The following is a 19,234-nucleotide window of genomic DNA, read 5'->3' as shown; positions in this document are numbered from 1 at the left end:
GGATCTGAGAGGGAGTGTTCACTTGTTTGCTGATGATGCAAAGTTGGGTAGAGCAATAGTGAGTGCACAGGATGTCAAAATTTTGCAGGATGATTTGAATAGTTTGGAAGACTGGACTAGGGAAAAATGGATGTCAATTTAATGTGGCAAAGTGTAATGTTATGCATTTTGGAGTGAAAAGATTAGTAGCAGTATATCACATTGGTGGAACCGTACTCCAGGAGATTGATGAGGCCAGGGATTTGGGAGTGTTGGTGGATAGGGAGTTGAAGTTTAGGGGGGGGGGGGGGGCACATCACAAGTGGCCAAAACAGCTCATCAAATCACTTGGCTTCTGAAAAATACTTTAACAAGCAGAGACAAACAAGTTATTGTTCCTCTATATCGAGCCTTGATAAGACCCCATCTAGACTGCTGTGCCCAGATATGGCTGCCAGGGTTTTTTCTTGATGGGGAGGAGGTGGAGAGAATCCAGAGACGAGTGACCAAGATGATAGCAGGTCTGTGGAATGAACCTTATGAGAACAGGTTGAAGATTTGTGGGTTGCAAAAATTGGTTGATAGGCAGAAAAGTGGTGATATGATTGAGACATTCAAATTACTGAAGGGTTTCTATAGGATTAATCCAGAAGATATTTTTGAGAATAGGATTGGTGGTGGGAGGACTAGGGGCCATACATGGAAGCTGGGCAAGAGTGTGGTTAGCAGGGGTGTTAGAACTAGGCTTTTTACTTGGAGAGTGGTGAATGAGTGGAATAAGCTGCCAGAGTCTGTTGTGGGTGCTATGACCATGAATGAGTTCAAGGTGAGGTATGATAGATACTGTGTGAATGTCGAATAGTTGCTTTTGACATGATGTTAGGGCCTCCCTCGATGTGTCTGTCGACTCCTTGGAGTTGCCCGAGATAATAATAATAATAATAATAATAATAATAATATCCTGTACACCCCTTGAGGGTACATGGCAGGAATTTGATGAAGAGGATGATGATGGGAAAAAGTATAATTTGTTCCTCAAATTTCTTTCTTGACCCTTATTTTTTTATACAAGAATTAGGGTATGTCTCAGGGCCTAGTTAAAGGAAAACTATGAAGCTGAAAGATAATAAAACATATTCAGAATATAAATTTATTATTCTACTTCTTAACAAAAAATTGAGCTAACATAGATTGGCAGTCATTCTGTTTCTTTTTTTCATACAACTCATGGTGTTGAACTATGGCCTCTTCTACTACTGCAATTTTACTGCTTTTCTCTTCATCAGGGTCAGCCTCTAAGCATTGCTGCTTAAAAACTTTGATTCCACGAAAAATATTTTCAAATTGTTTCTGTGAAGTCTCTTTGGGCTTGTCAGTGATTAAATTTTCTTCATATTCTTCACGATCTTCACACTGTGCATCTAAATTTAGCAGGTTGTAATCACCCAATTTCTCAGAATGAGATTTAATTAACTTAGATTCATTTGAAATGCCTCTAAAATCATTTGCAGTAATTTCATTCGACTTTGCAACTTTATAACTAGGCTGAGATGTCTTTGATTTGGCCAGAAAAGTCTTGGAAGGCACTCGCTTCCAAAAATAGCCAGTTTCATCGACATTAAATATTTGTTGGTTACAATAGTCCCCCCCCCTTCTTACACAATTTTCTTCAAAATCTCTGGATAATTTACGGCCACAGCCTTATCTGCATTTGCAGCTTAGTCTGTGATTAGAACATTATATACGTTATTTCTCTTTTTGAAATGCTCAAACCACTCAACATTAGTGGAATTCTTCTAGTTTTCCATCATTGATAGCCCTTTATTTCAAGTTGCAAAGAAACTTAGTGCTTTTGATTTAACAAGGGCAGTGCTTAGCGGGATCATTTTTGGTTACACTCTTCAATCCATGTAGAAAGAAGTCTCTCTAATTCAAGCATTACAATACTTTGATTTCGAGTGCATGCATGATGAACCCAATGCATCCTTACCTATCCTTGTATTCAGCAATTTTGCTTAAAATTGCTCTTATAGATGATTCACCCATTTTTGTGTTCTTGTTCTATCTTTTCTCTGGACTCACCTTGTTCATTTTTCTTTATTATTTCAAGTTGTTTTTCTTCCAATGAGATTACTTTTTGAATCATTTTCACACTTCCACTTTTTTGCTCACTAATTCTTTTACTCATGACGAAAGGTTGGGAAAATACTGTAAAATAAAAAAAGTAAGGAAAACAATCACAAACAAAGCACAAGATATGATCAGCAAAATGCTATGTAATTAGCAGAAGACATAAATTTTGGCTGTAAATTTGGAACATAGTACTGTATACATATAAATAGTGTAGTACTGTATGCCATTAAAAAATAACTTTGTAAAATGTTTTAAATTGGTAACTAAATTATTTCATCCTGGTGAGTGATTTATTAAAATAGTTAGCCATAAAAATTTATAGATAGAAAATTTTTAAAATCTGTAGCATTTATTTTTAAAATCTATATAGGTGCACTAATCGAATTTTAGAGCCGCACTAATCGAATTTGGGTATAGATAAAAAAATTACGCACTAATCGAAAATGCACTAATCGGGGGCGCATTAATCGACAGATTGCTGTATGTATTGTTTAACCTTTATATCAATGACATTGTCAATGGATTAAAGGGGGATATTCAGTTGTTTGCAGATGATGTCAAGCTGGGAAAGCTTGTTAGTTTTTTTATATTTATTCATATGGAGTTTCCTCCCTTTTCTCCCCATCCCTATTGGGGTGAGTTGAGCCCCTCATGGGAGGGTTAAGTATTTATTGCTGTAGATCCGTGTGTGTTCACGGGGCTGGTTTGTCTGCTTGCAGGAAGAAAAACCCCAGATAAACTGGGGGGGGGGACCCTGCTGTCCACGCCCAAGACCGGTTAACTTGGCTATGGCTGAGGAAGATCCTTAAGCTCCTCACATCAGCGATGGAAATCGAACCCAGGACACTCCTTCCCCAGGCATATGGTTGCAAAACGCAGAGCCACTAGGCTAACCGTGCGGACAGCTTATTAGTAATAGTACAGATGTTGTAGCCCTTCAAGAGGATTTGAATAAAATAGACAGATGGGCAAATGAATGAATGAGTGTAAGTTGAATTCAGCTAAATGTAAAGTCTTGAAGTTTAGAATACAACAATGGGAGGCTGCTAGAGGAAGTAGAAGAACCCAGAGGATTGCTGCAATACTGAGAAGGACACTGACCAGCAGAGATAAAAGAGTTGTCGTTCCATTGTACCAGCCCTGATCAGACCACATCTAGATGATTGTGCTTAGATTTGGTCCCCAGGATTTGAAGGGGATAAAATGATAAACTAACCTTGGAAAGAGTGCAGAGGCAGATAAAGATGATATCATTAGAATACAATGTTACTTATGATGACAGACTGAGGGAACACAGATTGCAAAGTTTGGTAGACAAAAGGAGAGGTGATAATTGAGACATTTAACTATTGAGAGGTAGTTACAGGGTCTACACTGAGGAGTTCTTATAGTTGGTGGAACAAGGGGAAGAAGCAAGGAAAAGGAACCAGCCCATGAAAAAGGGATGGTTTCAAAAGGAAATCGTGAGCAAGAAGATGAAGAGTGGTTTTTTGCATGGAGGGTTGATGAACTGTGGAATGCACTGCCTGAAAGTGGTGAGAACATGAATGGTGAATAAGGACAAAGGATGGTATGAGAGACTTAGAATTTTCTAGGGTGACCCTCCCACAATGAGTCTTGACTCAATGAAGGCTCTGAATCATAATAATAATAATTATGTAGTAAACATAATAATATAATAATACGTTAAATATATTTACTACATATATTTTATGTGGACTTACAAATCTAAACTGAATATGAGATCGTAGCAATGAATAAGAGTTCTTAGAAAAGCTGTGTTATTAATTTCTTCAAATTGAACACTATAAATAAAACAAACATTTCTGAAATTAAATTCTTACTCTGTCACAAAGTTGTTCAAATGTTAAATCTGCAACTTGACCACATGTTATAGGTAAGAGTACATTTCGCCCTTTGATTGTCAGGGTTCTTGGACGGACTACTGCAAAACACAAATTGGTAGTCTTAAAAACTAATGCTTAATTATTAAAGGTGAAGGAGAAAAAAATTAACTAAACTGTACCAGTATAAAGTTCTAAACAATGTACATCATGATATTTGTATTTTCTATTGAATTTAAATCTCAAGGCAAAAAATGGATAGAAATCTGAAGTTCGCTCACTATAGCAAACTCAAGAGGACCACAGAAATAGTCTGTTGTAATAGATAGTTTGCTATAGTGAATTTTTTAGAACAGCATTTTGCCTATGGGACATTGGCCTATTCTTTTTGGTAGTTTTTTTTTATAGTGTTTACTACAGTAAAAGTCAACTGAATTCTGATTAGTATTGTAGTGTTAGTGTGCTTAAAATGTAATGCAGTTATTACTGTACATAAGCTATCATTTAATTAGCTGAAGAAATAAACAATAAAAAGAAGCTGATTTGTTCTTATTACTTATATGATGTGTGTAGTGCAGTGGAGGGGATATTTTAAATTAATAAAATAACTTCATGGAAATGTAGCATAGTATATGACTAGTAAACAGTAGCAATGACAGAAAAACATCTGTCATTGCTATTGTGCTTTTTTTTTTTTTTTTAAATAAGACTTGAGGTAGTTTTGTCTCTGTCTTTGTGATATATACATTTGCTGAAGAATATATAAAAGGCAATATAATTCAGGATGGGTGGAGAAAAAAGGAAAGAGAGTGTGTATACAGGAGGCATATATTTTATCCAAAGTATGTGAGAGATTCTAAGTTTAAAACTATGAAAGAGAATGAACATAAAAATAAGAGTATGGCAGAGCACCAAAAAGTAAAGATCTCTAAATGCAAGACAGGAATGAACATAAAAGATAATAATGAAATAAATAAAAATGATGGAATAGAATAGAGTGAAAGTTAAGCAAAATAAGTGATGATGAGTGAGAAAAGGGGGAAATGTACAAAAGATTAGAGAGCAGAATGATAAAAAGCCAAGTGGGCTAATATGAATCCATTATATTAGGCAAGAGAAAGGAAACCAGTCTGAAAGAAAAGTGGTGAAGAAATAGAATTTAAACATGATAAAAAGGATATTAAGACTGTACTGATTAAATGAATGACAAAAAAACATGTTTTCTAAGAGAAGGAAGATTTGTGAAACTGACTGAGACTGTGAAAATACATCAAGGAGTGCACATTATAGGCACAAATGACCTGAAAGGAGATGTTCAGAAAAAGAGAAGATGTGAAATTATTTCTGAAAGAGAGAAAAAACAACAACCAAGGAATGGCACATAAATCTATGAAAAAGGATACTGTGTAGTATAGATATTCAATAATTAGGGGCATGATGAATGAATGAATGTGTCATAGGAACATTCTGTCAGAGAGACACACACTATCCCTATAAAAGTGAACTGTGATCAACAGAAATCTGGTAGGAAGAGAAGACAGAAGCATTTAAGGCTATTTGGTATAAGATACATTACTTTGAAATAAGTATTGAGAGAGTATTAGATTTCCAAAAAAAAAAAACTTAAAAGGATGCGAGTCCTCCTCTGGCAATGATCACATTTTTCATCCTTCTAGAGATACCATCCACCACTTTGTGAAAATACAAGTCAAGGTATTTTGGGTCAATCTTCCTTCAACATGGCAGATGGTGGTTCCAGTTCATCAAAAAACTGTTGCATTGGTTAGAGTTCAAGAATTTGTACAGCCCAATCAAGTTTTTCCCAGATCATTTCCCTCAAACCATACTGCAACAGCACCTATAGTATGATACAGTGAACTGTTGTGATGAAAGAGAAATGGGTAGTGGAGTGGGGGAATATTTTGATGTGATGAAAGAGAAATTGGTCTGCTCCTTAAAACTACAACACTGAAGAAAGAATTGCATCATCCAGAAGGCTGCATATTAGAAGACATTAATCCTTCTGGATAGAACCAAAGATCTGAATCCATATCTAGAAAAAAAAAAAAAAAAAAAAACAGCATTAGATCAATTACACCTTTACCATGAAACCCAGTTTGAAAGATGCTCTCAGACACAGTATTCCTTCAACTGCCACCTACACACTCATCCACTTGATGGGAAAAGGGTGTAATGTGATTATGGGCCTCCAACATTCTAAAGACCAAACATAATTGAGCAGGAAAGGATATCTATGAGGGTCAAGGGAGCTCTTGTTTCAGTAATTTTATTTATTTATTTATTTTTTTTATGTAGCTTCCATAATACAGTACTATATCCAAATCTATAGTACTGTATTGTGGATAGCTAAGGATTTGTTTCTTCTATTTTTATTAATTTTGTGTATTTTTTGGGTATTTTGGTATTTTTATTTCTTTTTTACACAGTCTGGAAACCCTGCTCTAGAAACCAAACAGAGAATTTTTTTGTCATTTCAGGCTACCAATAAGTGGGATGGTGGTATCACGCCAGGCAATGAAATTCATCTCCCACACCCAAGACAATCACAAATATCTATGCCTGCAGTGGGATTTGAGCCCATAGCCTGCTGGTTGGAGAGTGGATACACTAACTCCTTAGCCAAACAGTATATCCCAGTGACCTTCAATACGATTGCATTTCATAATATAGTAACAAGAGTGGTTGATGAGGGAAAGGCACACATATGCTGCCCTCTTTTTGGATTTTACATTATAAATTGATATTTAAGTTACAGCATATGAGTTTAGATATTAAGCTGGACTGAAGATTGGCTGGCTGACAGACATAAGAGTTGTGTATGAGGGAGTGGTATCAATGAAGAAGAAGAGGGGCAAAAGTTTTAAGAGTAAACATTAACCTTTATGTCAGTGACATTGTTAGTAGATTTTAAGGGGAAGCTGGGAAGGGTTATTAGTGATAGCACTGATGTTGTGATCCCTCAGGAGGAATTGAATACAGCTGGACAGGTGGTCAAATGAGCAGAGATATTACTTTTAATGCAATGAGATGCAAGATCATGAAACCTGGGGTTCACTGATGAAAAATTGAATATTCTAATGAATATTCTATACTAGAGAAAGTGGAGGAGATCTTGGAGTAATGATCAATAGAAATTTGAAGCAGTATAGAGAAAATATCATGAAAGATGAATGTAACCCAAAAGAGGGTGTTGAACAGCAGAGATAAAAGAGTGGTGATTCCATTGTATAAAGCCCTGATCAGACTACATCTGCATTACTGTGCTCAGATCTGGCCACTGGGATTTGAATGAGATAAATCAACTTTGGAGTGGATAACAAAAATGATATTAGGACTCTACAGTGTTAGTCACGAGGACAGTGAGAGCATGCATACTGCAGAATTTAGTGAATAGAAACAAAGTGGTGATATGATTGAGTCATTTAAAATGTTGATAGGTAGTGAGAAAGAGAGAAAAAAACACGGACGAGTGATCATTCCTAGAATTTGTAAATGGAAATGACAAGTAAGAAGATGGAAGTGGCTTTTTTTTGTATGGAAGGTATTGGACTGTGGAACACACTGTCTAATAGAATGGTGACTGGTATGATGGACTTTGTGTTGTTTAAGATGGGCCTCTCACAGTGAGTCATGACTTCATAGAAGTCCTGAATAATAATAATAATAATAATAATAATAATAATAATAACGTTCTTTACATCAATGTAGTCTGCACTGTTCAATCCACAGCTGATGCAATATCGGCCTGGTTGGCCGAGTATCTGCAAAATGGCCAAAAGGTTGTGGGTTCGAATTCCACCGTGAGCATGGATGTTCGTGATTGTCTGTGAAAATACTAGTGGTGGTGGGCAGTAGATGACATTGGTGTAGATGATGATCGTAGTTGCGATTCACTGTAGTTGGTGGACTGAGTGGTGGAGACGGAGAGTTGTAGAGTAGGTGCTCTCCTTCGATGAGTCTTTGGGACTCCTTGGAGGTGCCAAGCAACAATAATAATAATATAAAACTGAGATTGTGTAGGTCTTTGCATAGTGTCCTACTAATGATTTGAATCCTTAGAGAGAGACTCATAATAATTTCTGCTTCATCATTTCCACACTAGTCGCTGCAGTTTCCATACCACTCTTATACGAGGGTGGTCTGAAAAGTTCTCAGCCTAACAATGAAAAAATGAATTTATAATTTCAAAATTATTTTTATTTTTCAACATAATCTCCCTTAAGACTCATACATTTATTCCAGCAATGCTCTAGCGTCATTATCCCGTCCCTATAGTGGTTCTCAGAAAGATCTGCAAAATACTCCTCTACAGCTACAATCACCTCTTGATTTGAAGATAAACGCTGACCAGCGAGGAAGAGTTTTAGTTTTGGGAAGAGACAGACGTCAGAGAGAGAGCCAAATCTGGGGAATAGGGTGGATGTTCCAACAATTCAATGCCAAAACACCTTTGTAGGCTAGTGCATTGTCCTGATGAAAGATGATTTTTATCTTCTGCAAACCGGGTCTTTTCTCACGAATTTTTTCATCTAGTCTGGTTAAAAGATCGGAATAATATTCCCGGGTTATTGTTTTACCCTTTTCAAGATAATTAATAAACAAAATGCCTTTAGCATCCCAAAACACCGATGCCATGACCTTTCCTGCTGATGGAACCGACTTTGTCTTCTTTGGTGCTGAACAATTGGCTTCTGTCCACTGTTTTGACTGCTGTTCGGATTCTGGTGTGTAATGGTGAATCCAAGTCTCATCCATAGTAATAAATTGATGCACAAAATCAGTTTTATTCACTGTTCAGAGATTTTCATGTGAGTGCGTTTTTGATCTGCTGTGAGCAAGTGTAGCATCCATCTTGTGCAAAGCTTTTTCATTTGCAATTTTTCATGCAAAATATATCCTACAAGTTCTTTTTGAAATGCCAATAGTCTCAGCAATTTCACGCACTTTGACTTGCCGGTCATCCAATACCATATCGTGCACTTGATCAATGATTTCTGGTGTTGTTACACTTTTTGGACATTCTTCGTCGCCCCTCATAAGGAATTTAGCAACTATTAATTTCCAGGGGGCTTTGGAATGTCTTGGTTAAGGCAACAACTTCACATTTCTGATAATGCTTCCTACTATTAATTTTGGATGCTATCAAACTGATATGGCATCCTATGATGGCACTTCTTTCCAAGTCTATAAGATTTCCACATGCCACTAATGCCAAAAGTATTATGACATTATAACTGATCATACTTTTGACCCATTCCTCCTTCAGCATGACTGGCCACAAGTCTGTGTACCAATGCTGAATGCACAGGTCTGGCCCACACCTAAAGTTATAGTTCTGCATGAAGATATTTTATTAGATTAAGATTAACAGTATTCTGATATATAGTGCTTTGAAAGAAGTCAACAAACACCTTACAGTGATAAACAAACAAACAGCCATAGTGGGCCCCTTAATAAGATGTAAGACCTCCTTTCGCTGTGATGACTACAGTATTCCTACAAGGCATATGGGGGCAATGTGATTCATCGCTATCCACAGGTATACAATAGCGATCAATGGGAATTATGGACCATTCTTTCTATAGGCATGTAATAAGGTCCTGGATTATTGTGGGGTGGACGTCCCTTGACCTTACCCGATGCTCCAGTTCCTCCCATAGATGTTCAATAAGATCGAGATCAGGGCTCTGTGGAGGCCAGCCACATGTGGTGAAGGCCAAACCAGGAAAAAGAGGACCATACCATCACACCCACCACCTCTGAATTTCACAGTTGGGGTTATGCACTCTGGTCAGAGATGTTCATCAGGCATTCACTACACCCATCCATCTGCTCAGTAGAGGGTGTCTTGCCTTTTTTTTTTTTTCTCACAAAATGGATCTCAGTTCACCTACCCTCAGTAATACACAAATCACCAGATAAGATTAGATCTCCTTCTGCTTGGACTAACATTTATCTCCATGCTTCCTCGGTATCTAAAAAACTAGGCATTTTCTTCTGCTTAAGATGCTATTTTTCACCCATTTAGCTACTAACTCTACACAAATCTGAAATCTGTCCATCTTTAGAATACTGCTCATGTTTGGGATAGTGCATCTAAGACCTCCCTTAAAATTGTTGATGCTGTCCAGAGGAAATCAATTCAAATTTTAGATGATCCTCCTTTACAAACTTATTTGAACCTCTATTTCAGATACAATGTTTCAGCACTGTATCTGTTCTACAGGTACTTCCATGGTCACTTCTCCACTGAACTGGGAACCATCATTCCACCATTTTTTGTTGGGCCTGTTAAAACAGCAGCAGTAACTGCCAGGATTCCTTTACAGTGCAACTTCAAACATGAAACCTGCTTTTATTCTTCCTTTTTTTTATTCCATATGCCTCTGTCCCCTGAACAGCTTTTCTCACAAATTATTCCCACAACTCTTCACGAAAAATGTCAATAAACTTCTTTCTCAATCCTCACCTGCATCCCACATATGGCAATGATGTGCATACAGGTTTTTTGACCTCTCATGCATGTGATCAATATATATATTTTTTTAAATTACTCAACTGGGGGGGGGGGAAGGAGTTGTTCATTAAACAGTTCATCTTAACTACATAAATGTTAAAACAGGTATCTTGTAAGAAGCTACATTATCTAAAAAGAAAAATAATAGTAATAATAATAAATGACATTTCCTAACAAAAACAATGCATAGAATTAAAAAAAAAAAATGAGGCAAGTACTGAAAAAATAGGAAGATGACTTCAATTTAAATGAAGTACTTGGCTAATATTATTGTTTTAATTGTTGAGAAATGAATGTCTCTGAAATTTTGAGCAAACAGAATAACAGTTGCAAACCTTATCCCTAATAAAATTGTAAAACAAATAGTTCTCTAAATGACAACCATTTTCCTAATGATTCTATGTTATTTTCGACTATCTAAAACGTAAGAAAATTGACATAAACTGGGTTTTATATTGGCCGAAGAATTTAATTGATACTAAGTAAGAAATACCAAGTTGGCGAAATACTAAATACTAAGTTGGCGAAATACTAAATACTAAGTTGGCGAAACTTGTTGGTATTTCTTACTTAGTATCAGTTAAAATCCTTCGGCCAATATAAAACCCAGTTTATGTCAATTTTCTAACCATTTTCCTATTTTCTTAGTAACTGCTTTTTTTTATTTTTTTAGTAGATTAAAATATACCAAGGAAAAAGCAAATGTTTACCATCATTTTCACGGCTTGCAAGTATTTTAAACAGCTTATTCAATTCTTGATCTGTATTACACTCCGACCTCCTGGGAAAAAAAAGTACAGCAGATTTAGAGTTATAATTTGGTGTGTCACTCCTTGTTTAACTTATTTAACTGATAAATAATTTTTACTGATTTAAACTGGGTAATAAATATATAACTTAATTAAATTACAAAGAAAAATAAACAAGTTGTAAAATTATATGCAGTTAAAAACTCGGTTAATGACAAACCTACTTTAGTTAAATAACTATTGAATCATTTTGAATCATATTGAATCATTATCATAGGATACTGGTTCCCAATTGGTGGTATGCGTACCCCCAGGGATACACGAAAAATAATCAGCAATGGTGGAAAAACAAGTAAAGTAAACAAAATGCAAAATGTTAGTTATGGAACAATAAATATTAAGTTTGAATTACTGCTAATGGAGACACTTCAAAACTAAGTCACATTAGTGAATGATGATTGGTGAGGGCACGGCTATGAACCCCTCCCCCAAACCACTCTTCTACCAATTATTACACACAGTTCATGCATCACTTTTGTCATCCATCCTCCTTTCCAGAACAATCGCGTGTTACTAAGAAATGATAATTTCTTAGACCAGATCACTAGCCGATTGAAACAATGTTTCAATAGTGATCTGTATACCAATTATTACAGACTTTTCAGATAACACAAATAAATATTATTAATAATAATAAATCAAAAGGTTTGTTAAATACTTGATCATCATTATCAATATTTAACATGAAGCTATACTTATTTCTGTGTTATGAATATATATTGTAAAATTAAGTCAGTGGTTTGTACTTTTAGTGTAGTAATTTTCCTTTCCCAACTCATTACCTCATTTCCACTATTTTACATTAAGATAGGCACTGAACAAAAGTGTCAGTATTTAAAAACAAGTGATACAATTTATAGAAATGGGTTTAAAAGAGATACACAAGTGGAAAAAAGTTGAGAACAACTGTTCATAGGACCTTGACAGAGACAGCATCACTGCAGATAAAGAATAATTTGTCATGCAGTCTTGAACCTAGAACGGTTTGACAGAAATTGCTGTCCTACATTTTGTGTATTATACAAAATCAGCATTAGAAATAAAAAAAATAATCTTTCTTCAAGCAATTTGAACCTAACCTACAACTGGTTTAACAACACAGGCCACTATGATACAATCTACATACTATGCCAAATGAGCATTAGAAAAAGAGTTCTGAATCAAGCAGTCTTAATCAAAGAAATAATGAACAAGAAAATAACAATGAAAATAACTCTCCATGCTGACATTATCCATAAATTAATCCAAAAATAAATTTCAGATTTCAGTTAAGTGAAAATACATCACATTTGATCCGAGTCAAAAGAGTTTTGTTTTCAAAGCTTAATTAATGTTCTATTCATTAAATAATAATAATAATAATAAATCATTAAATAATAATTTATGCAAGAAAAACAAATACAACTTACACAAAATAAGTTCTGTTTGCAGAGGGAAGAAACTTCTGTCTATAATCTATACCAGAATCTAAAGCTTCAGCAGTACAGTGTTCCTATTTATAGAATCATCAAACAATTAAAACTGAATTATTAATTATTATCTATTAATAATAATTAATAGATAAATAAATAATAATAATAAAGTAAAGTATTATTTAAATATATATTATAGAGAATTTGATATATAGAAAATATACATATAATCTCCAAGAATTATGAATAATTGCTAAACATGTTAGAGAATATTATGGTTAATATTTGTGATTTTATCAAAATCCCCAGTCATTTATATTTTCCAAAATTAAACGGTTACTTCGATTAATGAATATGTGTTGACTGGTAGGTAGGTGAAGGAAGAAAATAAGGAAAACATAATTAAAAATCAAAAAATGGTAGAGTACAATTTAGGATTGCAAGCCAATAAAAGGATAAGATCTCACAAAAGATTTTCTCCTGCAAAGGAAGGTGACAGTATAAGCCTGCAAATACCTGATGTTGATATACAACCTCTGTCCAAAAACAAACTGAACTTTTCAAAAATAGAAGAAACTAGTGGTGACAACAAAAAGAAACAGTTGTATCTTTTTGTTGTTGAAAGTGGCAACCTTCATTAGTGTTGTGTCAACTGTTGATGACATATATGTTTCATTACAAGCTGAGTTATAGTACCAAGAGGGACAGTGTGTTTTGACAAATGGTTGGAAAATAAGTTTCACAGAGATTTGATTGACTTTTGTGTTAAACTTGGTAAACGTTTTACCGAAACGTATCAAATGCTTCAAAAAGCATAGGGTGATGATTGCTTACCCCGTACTCAAGTTTATGAATGGTTTAAGCGATTTCAAAGTGGTTGTGAGATGCTTGAGGATGACGAAAAGCTGGGCCGTCCAAAAACTGGACTGAAAGTTAACATCCCAAAAAGTGCGTGATTTCATCAAAGAAAACCCCGAAATCGTCCATGAGATTGATTGAAGATGAACTGAAGATTCCAAAATCAACTGTGCATATTTTGACCGAGAGTTTGGGCCTTTGTAAATTGAATTCGCTATTTGTTCCCGACGACCAAAAATGTATCAAATTGAAAACACTGCAAGGACCTCATTAAACCGCTTGTAAGGACTCAAACTTTCTTGAAGTGATAGTTGCTGGTGACAAAATGTGGTGTTTTGAGTATAAGTCCAAAACAAAGCACCAGAGTGCTGAGTGGAGACCACCAGAAGAGGGGCATCCAAAAAAAAGTAGCTTGGAGAAGTCAAAAGTAAAGACAATGCTGATTTGTTTCTACGATTCCAAGGACATTATCCACAAAGAATTCATTCTGCCTGGCCAAACGATCAATGGTGAGTTTTATCTCGAAGTTTTGAAGCGACTGATAACTAGAATTCGTCGCGTACGGCATGAACATCATGATGCTGATCACTTTTGCACAATAATACATTCTCATCATTCGAACATTGTGAGACAGTTTTTGAGCAAAAACCAAGTTTGTATGTTGGATCACTCACCGTATTCATCTGATTTAGCACCCTGTGACTTCTTTCTCTTCCCCCGACTTCATTTGCTGATGAAAGGAAAGCAATACGACACCATTGAAAATGTTCAAGCGGCAGTAACCATGACCCTCAACAGTATCCCAAAAACTGACATAAAGAACTCATTTAACGAATTAATTGACCATGCCAAATGAGGTATCAAAGCTGAGGGAGAGTATATTGATTGAAATAAATGATTTGAATAATTATAATTGGCCTGTGTTTTATTTTCTATCAAAAGTTCGGTTTCTTTTTTGGACAGAGGGCATAGATAGAGGCGATTCAAGGAATAATCTTTTTTCTGTGGTAACTACAAAACATAATGGTTTTTATGCATTGGGAACTAAACATGAGAAATTATGTCAGTCATATGCTACAAATTAGTTTACGATTTGTAATGAAGTATTTATAAAGCCTGAACAGGCTTCTGATAAAACAATTAGCTTATAAGAATGTGCAAGAAAAAATTCATTATTTGGAGGCCAAGGATTTAAAAGATATAATTCTAAAGGAAATAGTAAATCAAACAAATGTAGTTGTAAAAGTGAAAACAGTGTAATTCAAAATGTCATAACATTTTTCTTGAATTGCTTCAATAAGCAATTCAAGTTTTTCTACTTAAAAAATGTTTAAATAGATATTTGATAATTGTTAGGAATTACTGTTTTGATAGCTATTTTTTTTATTTTTGTAAATTTTTGTGCAATATAATTTGGTATCGAGTTGTTTCATTATTTTATCAGTTCAATGTAAGAATCATATATATACAGGTAACCCTCGTATAATGCGGATGTTAGGTTCCATAGAAATGCCGCATTATATAAATCGCATTATATGAGACTTAGATCACATAGAAAAAGTAGGGTTAGGTTCTGAAATCGTTTTTTTTTAATTATAAAACAATGACGTATCCAACAAAAACAACTATGAGACAAATACGTAGTATAAAATTATCAAAATTACAAATTGTATATAAATTTCATTGCACATAATGCATAAATGTTTTAGACACAATAAAATAAAGCGCATATTTTAATCATCATCACTGTCTTCAGAAATAACATTTTGTAGATGTTCTTTAAGTGGCCGTCACCACTTGAAATCTCTTGGATACCATTTGTATAATTCTCATATTCTCATATGTATGTAACTCACCAGAAAATAAACTGCTCAGCTTGAGATTAACACACTTGATTTTAAATGCGCTTTCCTGGCAGAAAACGAAGACAATTTTCAACAATAAACACTTTATACAGTAAACCCTAGTTGGCAAACCTATGGCACCCGTGCCAGACATGGCACGTCAGAGAATTTTGCTGGCATGTCAACGATTTACAGGTGATATCCTTTTATACTCTTATAAATTATTCAAGTTTTTTTTTTATTGTTACAATACGTACAAGCTGAATTTTGTTTTACACAAGACAGCAGCTCTAAAGATGTGCATATGATTGGTGCGGTATTAGCAAAAGATCGTGCAACCCAAAGACAAAAGTAACCGACAAGTGTTGAGTTGAAATGCTAATTCTCTTCAATTGAATTCCATAACATCTGAAACTGTCATAACAACATTCACTATTAGTGTTTTTTTTGCTGTGGTTAAAACAAGCCAATCAACACTATTCGGAAATTTTTAAGATCACCGAAAGATCCTCATCCATTCTACAAGTACTCTGGAGTATATAATATACCTTGCTCATGGGGTATTAGTTATGTAGGTCAGACCTCTAGAAGCTTTGAAACGAGAAAGAAAGAACACATAAGATATGTCAGAAACAACAGACAAGACATTTCAGGCCTTTCTTGCCACTTTGCCTCTACTAACCATCACATTGAGTGGGATAAGAGCCTTATACCCTATATAGAAGATAACTACCATTCAAGAACCTTCGAGGAAGCAGCTAAAGTCGCCTGTAAAACTGAAAATCTAAACAAGAATCAAGGTCTAACCTTACCAGAAATTTGGAAAGCTTTAATCAGATCATTAAACATCAAAGAAATGAACTTTCATGACAATTACATCATGAACCATAACGAATAAATCATATTCCCGAGACATGCGCATTGCCTCGTTCAATACAAATTTTTTGTATGAATTAGAACCATCAGTTATAACCTAGTCTGTTACCTTCATATTTGTAATCCCTGAAGATGTTGATAGAAAAATCTTGGTGAAACATGTAGGATAATAAAATAAAGCTACTTGATGAACATCATATAAAAAAGCATAGTCTTATTCACTATTAGTTTTAACACATTCACAACACGGTGTCATTTATCGTTCCGACGGAACTTCTCTTTACTGACTGATTCAACTCACACAAATGTTTCATCCTTGGTTAAATTTTATGGCTTCTTGTTTACATTTGAGGTGGCAGGCGAACCTCACATATTCATTATATGGCATGTTTCAATTCTTGGTAGCCTTTTATTTTAAGTTAGCCTTTGTGATCTGTCATAATGACATTGAGAATTTCAAATGCAATAAAACAAACACTTATTTCATAATTGAAAAATTGGACAATAGTTTTTAGTTAGAAACTGTGTTTCAGTGCAACATATGGTTTTGCTTAAGTCTATACAGCATAGTTTCTGTGAGAGGGGACATGTGATTTTTTAGTTAGGACCGTTTTTATTCCATCTATCTCTAATTGCACTATTTCTTGAGAATGACACAGACTGCAAAAGCCTCTGTACAGTACCTTATTAAGTGATGCAATAAACTAAATTCGATACTTATAATTACGTGATATGGGCAGACAGAATTTAATGACGATAAAATTTGATTTTTAAGACCCGCAGTGAAAAATATGAAAAAAAAAATAAATAAAGGGTTACTAGAAATTGTAGACCGCATTATATCGAAACTGCGTTGTATAAGTACTGCTTTATATGAGGGTTACCTGTATGTATGTATGTATATATATATATATATATATATATATATATATATATACACAATGGTACCTTGGTTTGTGAGCATAATTCGTTCAGGAAACATGCTTGTAATCCAAAGCACTCGTATATCAAAGCGAATTTCCCCATAAGAAATAATGGAAACTCAGATGATTTGTTCCAAAACTCAAAAATATTCATATAAAAATGATTAATACAAAATACGTATACCTTCGTATACCTTTTTATATTTTTATTATTTAAATGTAATATACATAAAGTAATCGGATTTATTAATTACTGCAAATTACAATTACATATTACAGTAATTGTACTGGGTAGGATGACTTTCATTGTCACTAATGGAATCACTGCTATCTGTTGACTCTTTTTCTTTTTGTGCGACTTTAACAAGGAATCTATCCAATGACACTTGCTTTTGCCTCCTTTTGAGGATTTCACGGAAATATGACATTGCATTGTCGTTAAACAGATTCATCGCTCGCACTACCACAGCCTTACTTGGGTGGTGCTTTTCTACAAAATTTTGCACTGTTTCCCACATTTTACACACCTCCCTAATCTCATTTGAAGAGAGGGATGTCTCCGTCTTTTTCTCCTCCTCCTCAGACGAGATCTCCTCCATAACCTCTTGCTGTTGCTCGCGATGCAGATCCATCAGTTCGTCGGAGGTAAACTTCTGGCCATGTTCCTCCACCAGCTCTTGAATGTCGTCCTCATTCACCAAGTTTTCTCCAAGTAGAATTAAGGGTTCTCTTGGTGACCCCATCCCAGAATTTATCGATGATCTTGATGCAGTTGTGGAAATGATTTTTGAAAGGTTGGTGTTGGGAGGAAGGAACTTGACCTTAATGAACTCAAATTCTTCCAGTAAGTCGTCCTCAAGGCCTGGAGGATGAGCAGGAGCATTATCCATAACCAGCAAGACTTTGAGTGGCAATTTTTTTTCTAAAAGGTATTTCTTCACTGCAGGACCGAAGATCTTGTTAATCCACTCAACGAACAAGATACGAGTGACCCAAGCCTTGCTGTTTGACCTCCACATAACGTGTAACTGGCTCTTCTGCACCTTGCATTTCTTGAAGGCTCATGGATTCTCAGAATGATACATGAGCAGGGGCTTGACTTTGTTCGCTTGCATTAGCACACAGCAAGAGGGTGAGACAGTCTTTCATGGGCTTGTGAACGAGCATTGCACTCTCTTCTGCTGTAATGTAGGTCCTCTTTGGCATCTTTTTCCAAAAAAGCCTCGTCTCATCGCAATTAAAAACTTGCTGCAGCAGGTAACACTCGGAAACCATGAGCTTCTGGAACTTGGCAACGAACACCTCAGCTGCCTTTCTGTTGAACTCGCAGCCTCTCCGTGCCTTACAACACTATGGATGCCATTTCTCCTCTTAAAGTTATCAAACCATCCCCTGCTCGCCTTGAAGCCTTATTCGTTTTCTGTAGACGTACCTGGCAGTTTACTTACAAGGTTGGCGTACAAGGCCTTTGCCTTCTCACAGATCAAGTTCTCGGTCACAGTATTACCTGCTAGTTGCTTCTTGTTTATCCACACCAAAAGCAACTTTTCTACATCTTCCAGAATACGTGGCTGTTGCTTTGATACTCTCGTGACTCCTTTTGCTACATCTAGCCCCCTTAGTTCTTCTTTCTTCTTTAATACTGTGCAAATCGTTGACGTAGACTTCTTATAAAATCTTGCGATGGCAGCCACTTGCATACCTTGTTCGTGCTTCCCGATGATTTCCTTTTTAACTTCCACCGTAATCATCTCCTTTTTCTTCCTGCCTTCCTTTTCACCCTTTTCTTCATTGGGACCATTGTCGTAGTACAGTTAATAAAGAACAGTCACTACATTTAGACACAAAATAAAAAAATGCTTTATGCACACACACACATGGTCACAACGCTAGCACAAATGTTGACTATACGAATGAGGTATGCCGACTGAGACTGAGCATGAGAGACGATTACCCACAATCCCGAGCGGCTTGTGATCACATGATGCTCAACAGACAAAGCATATAGGTAATACTCG

The 19,234-nt window shown here is 35.5% G+C and overlaps 1 protein-coding gene across 1 annotated transcript in view; it reads right to left on the bottom strand.

Moving 5' to 3' along the window:
• The window catches only part of LOC150094212 (AFG1-like ATPase), a 299,001-nt gene that overhangs the window by 75,875 nt on the left and 203,892 nt on the right, over positions 1–19,234 (bottom strand). The window contains exons 8-10 of the mRNA XM_090411886.1: positions 12,713–12,795; positions 11,205–11,275; positions 3,957–4,057 (exon numbers count right to left, since the gene is read on the bottom strand). Coding sequence (XP_090268012.1) covers positions 3,957–4,057; positions 11,205–11,275; positions 12,713–12,795 — 255 coding nt within the window. The remainder of the gene's footprint in view (positions 1–3,956; positions 4,058–11,204; positions 11,276–12,712; positions 12,796–19,234) is intronic.

The sequence above is a fragment of the Typopeltis vanoorti genome, chromosome 22 (assembly GCF_054136105.1).
Source record: "Typopeltis vanoorti isolate ZY-2024b chromosome 22, IOZ_Tvanoo_1.0, whole genome shotgun sequence".
NCBI classification, from domain to species: Eukaryota; Metazoa; Arthropoda; class Arachnida; order Uropygi; family Thelyphonidae; genus Typopeltis; species Typopeltis vanoorti.
Note: the sequence above shows the minus strand (reverse complement) of the source record. Positions and strands in the feature narration are given on the sequence as shown.